Source organism: Pararge aegeria, chromosome 21, assembly GCF_905163445.1.
Source record: "Pararge aegeria chromosome 21, ilParAegt1.1, whole genome shotgun sequence".
In the NCBI taxonomy this organism is placed as follows: domain Eukaryota; kingdom Metazoa; phylum Arthropoda; class Insecta; order Lepidoptera; family Nymphalidae; genus Pararge; species Pararge aegeria.
In genome coordinates, this window is record NC_053200.1 from 5,474,102 (window position 1) to 5,487,093 (window position 12,992).

Here is a 12,992-nt window from a genome sequence, read left to right on the forward strand (position 1 = left end):
TTTTTTTTTTTTCGTCACCATGTCATTTTAAATTATTAGAAGAGCAACCTGGTTAGAGCAATAATTTACACCTAAGCTTTTTTATCGTTTACGTAGTCCTTTATACTATATATGTAACCTAGTATATTGCACTGTAAGTTTATTCTTACTTCTAATGTTTAAATTATTGCAGTCACATTTTTTTCTTAAACTTAGAAATGTTTTTATGAACGTACATAAAATTTTCAAATATGTACTGACTATACACTGTCATTATTTTAAAATCTTTAAATTTATCTCTCAATGACTCGTCCAGATGCCTAACTTCTACGTTCGAAGCATGATGTTAAATAGCCTGTATAACCTTCCTTAAGAATTGGGCTATCAAATGCAAAAGATTTATTAGAAGATCAATTCGTAGTTCACGTTAAAAAAAAACAAGTAACATGACTCTTCAGACTACTTATATAACTCGTATAATACATCAATGTGTTTTGTGTAGAATTTCGATTTGGATGATGAAATGACAATCACTTTTACTAGATTGATAAACGACTAAGACACCGGGAGGTATCTTTCCACCGAGTCCATGTAGGACTGAAGTGTATCGAAAAAGCAGTCGTATTTATATCAAAATACCCACAAAGTCAATGTCATGAACATTGGTTATTAATCAAATATAATTTAACCGTTTCTTGAAAGCGATCTATAATTTAATTAATAATTATTAGGGTATTTGTAAAATCCTAATCAATTGAATAAAATATCTGGCAAATATGAATTTATTGTTATTAAAAGGTTGGATATTTATCCACTTTATAAAATTACTGTAACATTATACTGGCTGTTTCGTGCGACTTTGTCAATTTATTTCGTTTTTTCAGAATTTCGTAGGAACTGTCAGTTTTACCGTGATTAAAAGCCTTGCAAGCTTTATCTGTGCAATGAACAAACACATTTTCTGCTGTCTAACATAATATTAGTTAGGCAACATGGACTACACAAAAGAACAGGAAAACTGACACAACGAAGTGTAGGTACAATCCAGCTTCATTGTCACTATACATTGCGATCTCTTCTATCCAACCATTAAAGTTTAAAGCTTAAAAACCTGTAGTAACAGAAAATAATTTATTTTGTCCATATAAACAACGAAAAATGTATTATACAATTGTTATTCTAAATATAACCTAAAATAAACTATTTAAAACTAAATAAAATCTAAAACATCCTCGAAACCACCGCAGCGAGGCACAGTTCCTAAGATGCTGGCAGCATTGCCCCTTTGGATGGCCAAACTAATTCGTTGGCCAAGGTAACTGCCCGCTGTAGGATCACCGGTAGACTCGATAACCCTTTTCGATAATTCTTTGAAAAGGGCTCTTGCCTCCGGACCCCATGGTCCCAAAGTCTCTACTCCAAAAGGCACAAAAATGAAGCTGCTATCCAGGTTGTTATTAACATAATGGGAATAATAAATAAAATACAATAAATCCACGTAACATAAAAGTATCATCACAATACCAAAACAGAAGAGAATGTAAACAGGAAGTTCTTACTCAGTATTTACTCATAACCAACTGAATCGATTTGAATACAATTTGGCATAAAAAGAGCGCTATATTTTGTTCCTACAATAATTTGTGTAAATATCGGAATAATTGCAAATGATAACTATATAAAGTAGTTTTGCGTTCTGCTTATCAGTAGTCCCTGGTGCTTAACGCAGTGGTTTTGCGGTTACAAACCCGCGTAGCCTAGCAAATTATAGGGTTAACCATTCCGATATTGAATCCGTTCGGGACTTTAATGATGGTGTGGGCTTATTAGTGACTAAGCCACAGTTAAATAGCGACAAATTGCCATTAAGGATGATCCGGTTGGTATTTTTTTTTATTCTACTACAAGTTAGCCCTTGACTGCAATCCTCACCTGGTGGTAAGTAATGATGCAGTCTAAGATGGTAGCGGGCTAACCTGTTGGAGAGTATGGTAGTCATACCCCTAAACTGGCTTCTACGCGACATCGCACCGGAAATAAAAACTGAATCGTTTAGCGGTACATTATCAAAATTAAGCTTAATTTGCTATACTCCGCGAAAAGCAGGAGAATCTGTGTGGTGTAATTTATAATTTCTTCAATCCTTATACTCCACACTAAACAGATCTTCGGCAATATACCCTCTACGCACGTTTCGCTCCGAAACCGGAGCATCCTCAGGAGATGTTGACTTTACAATGAACAATTGTAAGTCTTAACAATTGTTCATTGTAAAGTCTCCTGAGTTTGGTGCGGAGTATAAGGATTGAAGAAATTATAAATTACACCACACAGATTCTCCTGCTTTTCGCGGAGTATAGCAAATTAAGCTTAATTTTGATAATATATCATGGATTTTCGCAAAGTAACGCCTGCTTCTATCCAATGTTTAGCGGTACGTCTTTGTCGGTAGGGTGGTAACTAGCCACGGCCAAAGCTTCCCACCAGACCAAACCAGAGAAAATTCAGAAACAATAAATTCCCAAATTGCTCCTACCGGGAGTCGAACCCGGGACCTCACACTTAAATTCACAGCGCTCACTGCTGCGCCAAGGAGGTCATTAAATTCCGATATGCCAGTGGACTCAAAGCTTTAACTGACCAAACTGCTTGGCAGTTTTAAATATGTATATAGCCGATTAATGTATTATTTTTTGACTACCTCCCAAGCGCAACAACAGCGCTATGATTTTAAGTGGGAAGTACCAGGTTCTATCCTCTGCCATCCCCGATTTTTCACAGAAGCTGTTTTTAACTCTAATATAGTTAAAGAATTTACCTTCGTAAATATTTATATTAGAGTAATGGTATCGAAGCAGTTATTGATTGCAAACACGAATATCATATAGATTGCAAGTTCGATTTATCTCCCCCGAAACCTGGAGCATACTAAATTTAATGGAGATCGTTGGAGATTCAGATAATAAATATATATACAAGAATTGCTCGTTTAAAGGTTTATGTAACTAATGAAATGCTTAAAATATGTCATAACACAAATTAATGTTAAATTTACATTTTGTGTCGAGTAGCATGGAAGTATTATGGACGGATCAAAAGTAATGTAAAATGTCATAAAAGTTACATTCTGGCAACGCTGGTTGTTCCAGACTCGTTAAAATCTTTCGGATCTGACTGTTTCAAGGTTTAATACTACTTTCATATCTCTGCATACTTACTCATACTCGTAGTATAAAGCAACAAGATTTGGCTTCAAAATAATAATTGTACGGTGAAAAAATATGAATCCGTAATGTACACATGTTTTTCTGGTTATTTCATTACTTTTTACGACATCGTTCCGGAACACTTGTTTGGTTCTCGACTAGTCGAATTTCCGCTGAATTGCCACTTGTCTTTCCAATGAGAATTTTATTGAAATTATTGTATTCGCCAGGGAAAAATGAAAGAGGATTTATTAAAAATTTCACGACGCTTCTTTATGACAAAAGATTGAGAATATAGAATACCTTCCGTATTACATATGATTAAAAATGAAAATACTTATTTCGCCGCAATTGACGGAGATCAATGATAAGAGTTAAACCCTGTTACCACATAATACAGAAAAAGTATGGTAAGGAAGTGTTACGTGGGAAGTATAACGTCCTGGCCACGAGACATTCAAACCGCGATAAGTCGTTCGGCGTGAACGACGAAACGTTCAGTGTCTGAAGAAGAAGGGCACAAGGCGTGTGATGAGGGTCCAAAAATACCTTTTTGTTTTTTTTTTTATTGTCAATGATAGTATTCCGGGAACTTTATCGTTTGGCCAAGGAACCAAGTGGTTATACAATACGAGTACTGAGTTATTTGAGAAAATACCAAAAGCAATAATACGAGTATTTACAATTTTATTACTTTAGTATTTTTAATTTCAAAAACCTGAAATTTGGACTTTACTATTCTAACCATGTCCCCTTCAAATTTATGGATATACTTATACGAAGCATGCCACGGAAAGCGGCGAAAGGTGTCTCGGCGCGAGACATTTACATTGGGTGAATTATAGCGGCAAAGCGTCTAGCAACTAAAACAAATATATGGAAATACCCCAAGCATGCCACGGGTAGCGGCGACCGGCGCGGCGGTGTTACCCGTCCATGTATTAGCACCGCGCGATAATTGCGAATGTACTGTGGCCAGAACGTAATGCCAGACCTGTGACAAGCGGATACAACTTCTAGCTACTAACTTCTGTAGATAATTGTTATTTCTACCGTTTACGCGTCCTATTTTTATGAGCTTTTTTTTATAGTTTTAATTGACGGACCAAGCAGGATAAAAGGAACAAGACTTTGCAGGTCATGTATGGAACACGTCCTGCAAAGATACGCCTTGTGTCCATCAACCTAAGGCGTAGCTGTTAAGCCTCATGTGCCTGTAGTACTCCGGCATCCACACCTTTCAGACCGGGAAAAAGCAGTGCAACAATGCTGATTAGCGGCAGAGATAAACATGGTGGTAGTATTTCCCCTGACGAGCTCTGCCACAGAAAGCTCTACTACTAAAAAAAGATAAGTATGTCGATGAACTTGGCAGACATAATTATCATGTGAACTTGGCAGATATAATTACAACTAGACAGAGGCCTCTTCTCTCTAATAAAGAAGAACACAGAGCTTATATGGTGCTCTCTATTAGATAGAAGAATTGAGAGTTTACGAGCTGATCTGGCTTAAAGAATTTTTTATTCGGTAAAGTAGTTTTTGAGTTTATTAATTACACTACATAAAAAATATAAAAAAAAAAAAAATCCCTTTATAATATTAGTCTAGATGTTTATAAACAGTTGGTATAAAAATATAAGTAGATGTGTAAAAATACGAAACTATGAAATAGATAATATGGCGCGGAAAAGTGAGCTCTGACATCTGTCCGTACCTACGCTTTGTATCCTAATCCGTGCCAAGTGTGTGATTTTCTACATATTCGATCACTTGAAAGTAAACTACAAGATTTATGGAAAGAGAACCGTGGTGTTCATCTTCGGACGGCTTTGACCAAGCCGTGACCAAGGGTGGCAACCGCGGGAAGTTCAGTTTCCCGGTATTGTTCTTTAAGCATATCTAACCATATATAGACTAAGGCTGCCATCTTGGCTAGGGAACTAAAGATCATCAGAGAGAACCATGTAGTGAAAATACTGTTTCCCAACATTGTCACTAGGTGGCACGCTTTCGAATCAATACAAATTTGTATTAAATGTCGGTAGAAAATCTATATAGGAACTCTGGACACCTGCAAATATTCAAAATCGTATTACAGAGGCAAGCTATGTTAGTAGCATCCGAATACGTGAATTTGACTCAAACTCGGTCCATTGGTTTTCCAGTTAGATAGTTTATAAAAAAACAGTAAATATCCTTTGTTACGTTTTCCCATTTAGCGAGTGCACTAAATGCTAATAACTTTTCGGAGTTATGTGCGTTTTTAATTTTAGAAATACAATATCAATTGCTATAACGGTGAAGGAAAACATCGTGGAGAAATCTGCATGCCATTCTGAAGAGCGCGTGAAGTCTACCAATTTGCACTTGGCCAGCGTGATTGGAAATAACGGCCTTAATCCTTCTCATTCTGACCTGTGCCCTGTAGTATGCCAATAATGGCTTGACGATGATGATGATGATGACGCTCTTAATCGTTTTCTTTATAACTGAATGTCGTGTCAGGATTCTAGTTTCTTCGTAGCGTTTTTTATTAAAGCCTTCCATTCTGTTATGTGTCTGGCCTTCTGGCCTTTTTGTTTTTACTGTAATAGTGAGACATTTGAGGGAATTCACCTGGTCTTTTACCCTCCATCTTGACCAATAAGAGCTTATCTTACAGATCCTAGTGTGGATACAAAGCTGCTCTAGGATCGATAGAAATCGAGATAATCGATAGATAGTTCTCTTAGCGGTTCCCTTCTCCAACACCACATTTCAAAGGCATCTATTTTTTTCCTTACATCCGTAATAATTACTAAAAGCAGGTAAACCTATTGAAGTGACACACATACGCGGTTCATATACTTTAATACTAACTTTAATACTTTAATAGTTATTGAAATTGTCATATTCAAATTCACCAGCTTGACACATTTCCGTTCGAGTTAGGGTGCTCCCTCACCGGGAGCATTCACGTGTACTGTAACATTATAGATTCGTCTTTGAGCATTACATTACAATTCTACCTCCCTGACGCTCCCTCACCGGGAGCATTCACGTGTACTGTAACATTATAGATTCGTCTTTGAGCATTACATTACAATTCTACCTCCCTGACTGACGAGTATTTGCGTGTAATGTAATATTGATTCGACTTTGAGCATTTTCAGCATTTCATAGCAAGATGTCAGACGAAGCGGTCGTTGTGCTGAGTGCGGCAATATTAATTCGACATTGTTATTTACGTAAAAAAAAAACACAGAAGAAACGATATTGGTGTCATGAATTATATCAAAACCGGCAAAATACAGGCGGTTTGGATATTTTAGAAAGAATCAACCGACCCATAAGTAAACTTAAAATGTTTTTAAGAATCTCTTCTTCGGATTTTGAACACTTAATAAATCTCATTGGACCATATGTTAAAAAAGAAGATACTAATTATAGACAAGCAATAACAGTGCAAGAAAGATTAGCTGTTACGTTACGATTTTACGCATCTGGTGATTCTTATTCAAGCTTGCAGGTTACTTTTAGAATGTCCAATCAGATTATAAGTTGTATTATCAAAGAAGTGAGTGAAGCTATAATTGGATGTTTAAAAGAAAATATACTGGTGAGTTTATTAATCTAGTTTATTAATCAATCAGATCTCCAAATTCACGCATAAACCCCTCACTTTCTTGGCTATTAATACTGGCTTCAGGCGAAGAAAGTTGGGCGTCTGCAGTGGATGGAACTGCTGCTGGTGAGGGTGTACTTTGGAGGCCTGATGGTCCAGCATGGTTTGATTCATTACGCGAAAGTTGAGAATCAGGAGTCCAATATCCATGTTGCTGGTACATGTACTCATATTCACCGCGATCGGCACTAAACAAGATATTGGAAATGTGGTGCTGTACACAGGCCCTAGTATTTTGAGAGTACGTCTTGAGTTTTTCAGTAATAAATTTCCCAAAAGTAGTGCATTCATCCGATTTAGCAGAAGTAAAGTCTTGCAAAATTTGGAAAGTCGAGTGCATTATTTCATCACTTCCATCCACCTTCGCTTTTTTCCGTTGTGGTGCATCAGGATTTTCAGGTGGCTTGTTGCGAGTCTCCTGCAAGTCTTGTGTCCCAGGTTCACAAGGAATCTAAAACAAGGTTTTTTTTTTCAGTTACCTAGCATACCAGATGGTTGGCTAAATTTGGCTGAAAACTTCAATAACCAGTGGAATTTCCCTCATTGTGTCGGCGCTATAGATGGCAAACATGTAGTCCTGCAAGCCCCATACAGAAGTGGAAGCGATTACTATAATTTTAAAGGTTTTTTTAGTATAGTTCTATTTGCGGCTGTGGATTCAAATTACAATATAATATATATAAACTGTGGCTGTCAAGGGAGAATCTCTGATGGAGGAGTATTTAATAATTGTAATTTGTATACTAAAATGCAGAATAAATCTTTGAATCTACCACAGCCAAGAGCATTGCCGATGCGGAACAAAGAAATTCCTTATTATTTTATTGGGGATGAAGCTTTCGCATTATCAGAAAATATAATGAAAGTGTATTCAGGACATCATCGTAAAGGAACAAAGGAGAGAATTTATAATTACAGACTTTGTAGAGCACGGAGAGTAGTCGAAAATGTGTTTGGCATTATGTCAGCAGTTTTCCGAGTGTTGCGGAAACCCATGTTATTGCAACCAGAAAATGCTACTTTAGTAGTTAATGCCATAGCACACCTACATAACTTCTTACGAAGAAATCGGCGAAGTAGGGATTTGTACACACCTCCGGGATCTTTTGACAGGGACAATTTAGGAGTAATCACACCAGGATCTTGGAGGGCTGATACCGAAGAAAATGCTGGTTTAATGGATTTGGATGAACAACAAGAAGCAGCACAAATAGTTCCTCAAGAGATACGTGAAGAAATTAGTAATTATTGTTCGCAAGAAGGAGCAGTACCATGGCAAAACGAATATGCTTAATGTTTATTAATGTCCTGCTTTATTTAGCCTTGATAGGTTAAAAAATATTTAAAACCTGTGTAAACAGATATTAAATGTAATATACATAATATACTAACTGAATCTGTTGTCTTCCGTGGTTCATATCTGTCCAGTATAAATGATAAAGCTGCATATGCGAACCAGGTACTAGTATATACTTCTTCTGCACCTGAAATATAGATTATGTAATATGTACTGAATTGAATAAATTAATAAATAAATAAATAAATAAATAAATGGTGAAGGCACCTATAGTCCACTTGTTTAGGTATGCGGATGCCCAGTTTTGAAGTGTAATCAACATTGATCAAGATCATTTCTAATCAAGTTTACATTTTTTCTAAACAAATGGCCTATAGTGAAGGTATCATCAACAAACAAAACATGCCCTAGGTACACACGAGTCGTGTGGAATGTGACCTCTCCGCCACTCACACTCACCCCTTGCTTGTCACAGTTATTGTCATGACTAAAGTAGATGTAGGTACATAAATAAAATATGTTACCCACCTTTTCCGGTTCCTGAAGCACTTTTTTTCATTTTGCTCTTTTCTCTTCTAAGAGATGCTAACAGGCTTGTGATTTTCTTTTGACATTCTTCTACGGTTATTCCAAATTGATCCGATAATTTCACCCAACCGTCTTGTTTTATTATTTTATTAAAGTGTTGAGGATGCTTAGGGTCCCATAATTCCCTGATTTCCCTATATTTTTCTATGAATAATAGAGTCTTCTCTTTGTCCCAAGCCATTACTTAAATTTACAACTGTCCGTGACGCCAAAAAAATCTCCGAAGCGTCAGAAACACTTTATGACAACGTGCGTTCACTTCACTGTCACGTAGGCTACTGAGCGGGCGGGCGGGGGGCTAGGGGCAGTGAAGCCCCCCGCCCGCCCGCTGAAGCTGTGAAGCGCATTGATGTTACAAGTTGTATCAAGATATTACACATTGTATCAATACAAGGTGCGCATTGTAATGCTCGGTTCTCCTCCTTCACTGATGTATGCCCGTTTTGTATCATTACAAGGTGCGCATTGTAATGCTCGGTTCTCCTCCTTCACTGATGTAATGCTCAAATCTGTAACGTTACATAACACGCGAATGCTCCCGGTGAGGGAGCACCCTTAAACTATTAATGTATGCAAGACTCTCTCCTGCGCTTTCCATGAGAAAGCATAGGGGGTCATTAAATATGCAAAAGTTGCGCTGAATTACGTTACTACAGTAATGCATTTTCGACTATCCGTAGAAAGGCGACACTTATGTATAATTCAACGGCTAAAACCCGGTGCGATTGCACTTGACAATGTATTAATTTATCTACCATCATCATCAACAATTTCAATCATTACATGTCACGGTTCTCTCAGAATGAAAATGGCTTAGGCCGTAGTAAACCAAACAGATTGGTGGGCCTCAGACGCCTTTGCGATCAGAGAACTCTCAGAGGTGCAGGTTTCCTTACGAATGTTTTCCTTCAAAGTCAAATCAAGTGATATTTTAGTTTAGGTTAAAAAACACAAATAATGCTAAAGTTGAGACATGGTAACGCGACGTGGATTTACGACACTGCCTGGGATAAAATAAATTTTTCCCAACCCTTTAGTTTCATTTATTAGCAGTAAATAATGAAACGAAAGTAGCAACACTAAAATAAAAACGTCCATACACAAGGTTTACAATTGTCGATTAAAGTTGTTTGTACATTATCAGCTCTAAACTTCACTAAACATACAACTTTACGACTGCTGGTCAATAATAACGATTCCTTGGTATTTAATGTGTATATTTAGATAAACTGCCACTTTCATTCGACTTTAAATAGAAGTTTCAAAATAATATCTTGTCCGTAGGTACGCGATCAGTTAAATATCGTTTGAAGCATATAAAATAAAAACATATATTAGTGCATTAAACTGAAAATTAAATTTCCAATCGGCTGTGGCAGATGTTAGTAGGTATAAATGTATTAAGGATTATATGTACAATGAAAAAGCCTGGGTATGAATTGCTCTAACTTCATAGCTAAATATTAACTCGACTGTGAGATGGTGATAGAAAAAAAAATCCTGGCTTAGTTTGTTGTGGGCTCTTCTTTGACCAGGGCTCGTTTTTAACCCTCCTAGCTTTAGTTTTAAGTTTATGAATGCAGTTATCACCATCACGTAACATTAGTGTTAACATGTAAAATGTATAAACGCTTTATAAGTGCCTGTGATAAGTTCCACACAAATAAAACAATTTAGGATTTCATTAGTAGTGACACGTTTGTAAGTACTAAGCCTTGAGCTGCTTTGTGAACCTGTTACTTCTGCTTCTTGAGTCGATCCTTCATTACTGAAGATCTTTGCAACCTCTTCCTATTATTCATACTATGGAGAGCACTGTAGACAAGAAAATCAAGTACTACCTTCAGCTTGTCTGTCCTACGTCTAGATCTTACTTTGATCTTAAATTGATGAAAGAAGCCAGGCTTCTTTCCCTAAATTTTTCTTGTGAGCATGCAATTTTCATAGAGCTTGCGTATTTTTTGGCTACGCAACCAGAAAACACAGTCGTGGTACAAATAATAATAGTGTCTACAACTACCTACTAGTGTGGTACAAGTAATAGTAATATCTTCGGAAATTTAATATAGAACTTAAACTACATGTTATTTAGTTCATCAGGAATCACTGAAACAACTAATAATAAAAGGAAGTCTAAACACTCCATAGTCTTGTACTGCTTATTCAATGGGTAATGGAATGCATTTTAATCTAACAATCCTGACGCTCAAACCATCAATCTGATACCTCCTGCGGATAGAAGTAAGAGACTCTGGCGACCGAATAATGGCGGTATAGCCATTTAGAAATCAATCTAGTTTTGCAATGACCGCTTTTCCGGGAAAGAATTCAGCATAAAACGTATGAGAAAGTAATTTTAAAACTTACCTCATCGTAAATGAAGTTGTCGATCTCCTCGAGCGGACGCCCGTACAGCTTGGGCGGGAAGGGTTCGAACTTTCTCGGCAGGCGAGCTCCGTCTTCCACACTAAGCCTGCGCCGAGGCATGAACCCGAACTCCCGCACGAGCTGTGCACCGCGCGATCCGGCTCGCTTCGCGGACTCGCGCGTGAACGGAGTGACGACCGCCCGCGGCTCACCGTCGCTCCGCCCCACCGACTCCGAGAAGGTAACATCGAGCGCGATCCGCAACTCCTCCCGCTTGGGCTTCTCTTCCGGCGCGTCAAGCGCATCTCGGGACTGCGACGCCACGAGCGGCGCCGCGGCCTCCGGGTTCGTGGCCTCGAGGGTCCTCACTATTTCCCCAAGCAGTCGTGAGCCATCTATCTCTTCTCCGGGCGAGTTCAGCGGCGCCGGCGGCGGGAACGACAGCCGCCTCTCGTCCTCCTCCATACCGCTACGTCGAGCCCATCGCCCCGGCCGGCACTATTTGCGGACCGATGACGCCATTTTTGCGTAATACTGCCACCTGTAAAAAAACATATCGTAAATCACGCGTGCCGTTTTGAAATGGTTTGTTTACGGGATCCAACGTCCGTTTTTGTTAGTTCTTTCGAAGAACTCGGTCATTAAGGCGCGATTTGTTGCGCTGGTTGGATGATTTATCGAATGTAAAGTATCATTAAAATCGTTCGCTGGCTATGTAGTTTTTGTTCCTGTTTTCGGGTAATGTTTTAGCCTTTATTTATTGGAAAGTGCTCAGAATTTCCATCTGTAAATCATTAGCGCTACGCTTAAGTACTTTTAGGAAAATGCTTTCATACTGGTATTGATTTTTTTAATCAGATAACATACAACTTAAGAAAAGGCTACGTGATTTGTGATGCATAAAATTACTAAACATAAAAATAATTTAACAAAATAAAATTGAAATCCATTTTAAGTTGCATTCCACTTGCCTCTTTATGACAAAATATTCGCAGTGAGTTGTGAAAAGCGATTGGAAAATAACCAAAACAAGAACTTGATCAATCAGAGCTATTGAGCGAACGATGCGAGAACAATAGCACAGCTACGAGTAAATGAAGAGAAAATAGAAATCGCAAAATCAATCTTGTCTGCCAGATGTTTAAATGTGCACATTTACTTTATCTAGTTTTTCGCTGACTACCTTTAGTATTCAAATTTTAAAAGTGCCTATTTGCGACATTGTAATTTATTCGATGTAAGTAATGCTGTAATGCTGGAAAACGGTGATAGCCCAGTGGCTATTCCTATTTCCCATTGTTCCTAAAGTGAAGTCGAAGTCTTGACGTCCCAATGTCCTAAGATCGGGGGGCCGACTTCGAATCCCAGCACACACCTCTAACTTTTCCTCTAAGTTATGTGCAATTTAAGAAAATAAATATAATGTAATAATAGTCCATCAATCCGCACTAAGCCAGCGAGGTGGACTACATCTTTAACCCCTTATAATTGTGGGGCGAGACCCGTGCCCTGCCGTACCGTGAAGAGTAATTCATCGTCGGAAAAATTAGTCCCTGTGATATGTTTCCAAATGGTAAATGTAACATTAACATTAACATTTAGCCTGACACAATTTATTTCACAAAAAGAAGAAGGAGAAACACTTTATTGCACGCATAACATAAATGAAAAGAAACAGTATAAAAATTACAGTAAAAAATAATGTAGTATGCAAAGGTGGCCTTATTGCAAGCAATCTCTTACAGGCAACCTATGTAGACTGGACTTATAGCAAGAGATCGGAATAGTGCCAAGAGATAAACACAAAAGCTGTAAAGTCGATGGGTCAGCAAAGATTTTCGAGCAGAAATATAGCAGCGTTTCCTCCGTCTGTGACAATTCTTGATCA

General features: G+C 37.9%; 3 protein-coding genes across 3 annotated transcripts in view; 1 reads left to right on the forward strand and 2 right to left on the reverse strand.

Annotated features, from left to right (window-relative positions):
* Positions 1-11,616, reverse strand: part of LOC120633525 (sodium channel protein 60E) — a 190,440-nt gene extending 178,824 nt beyond the window's left edge. Inside the window, exon 1 of the mRNA XM_039903755.1 lies at positions 11,105-11,616. Coding sequence (XP_039759689.1) covers positions 11,105-11,569 — 465 coding nt within the window. The 5' untranslated portion in view covers positions 11,570-11,616. The remainder of the gene's footprint in view (positions 1-11,104) is intronic.
* LOC120633523 (protein ANTAGONIST OF LIKE HETEROCHROMATIN PROTEIN 1-like) lies at positions 6,124-8,246 on the forward strand. The gene is made up of 2 exons (XM_039903753.1): positions 6,124-6,786; positions 7,328-8,246. The coding sequence occupies exons 1-2, from the start codon at positions 6,355-6,357 to the stop codon at positions 8,144-8,146; spliced, it is 1,251 nt and encodes a 416-aa protein (XP_039759687.1). The 5' UTR covers positions 6,124-6,354; the 3' UTR covers positions 8,147-8,246.
* LOC120633524 lies at positions 6,785-8,943 on the reverse strand. Its single transcript, XM_039903754.1, has 3 exons — positions 8,678-8,943; positions 8,245-8,336; positions 6,785-7,303 (listed from the first exon to the last, which is right to left on the reverse strand). The coding sequence occupies exons 1-3, from the start codon at positions 8,916-8,918 to the stop codon at positions 6,809-6,811; spliced, it is 828 nt and encodes a 275-aa protein (XP_039759688.1). The 5' UTR covers positions 8,919-8,943; the 3' UTR covers positions 6,785-6,808.
* Positions 11,617-12,992: the final 1,376 nt, after the last annotated feature.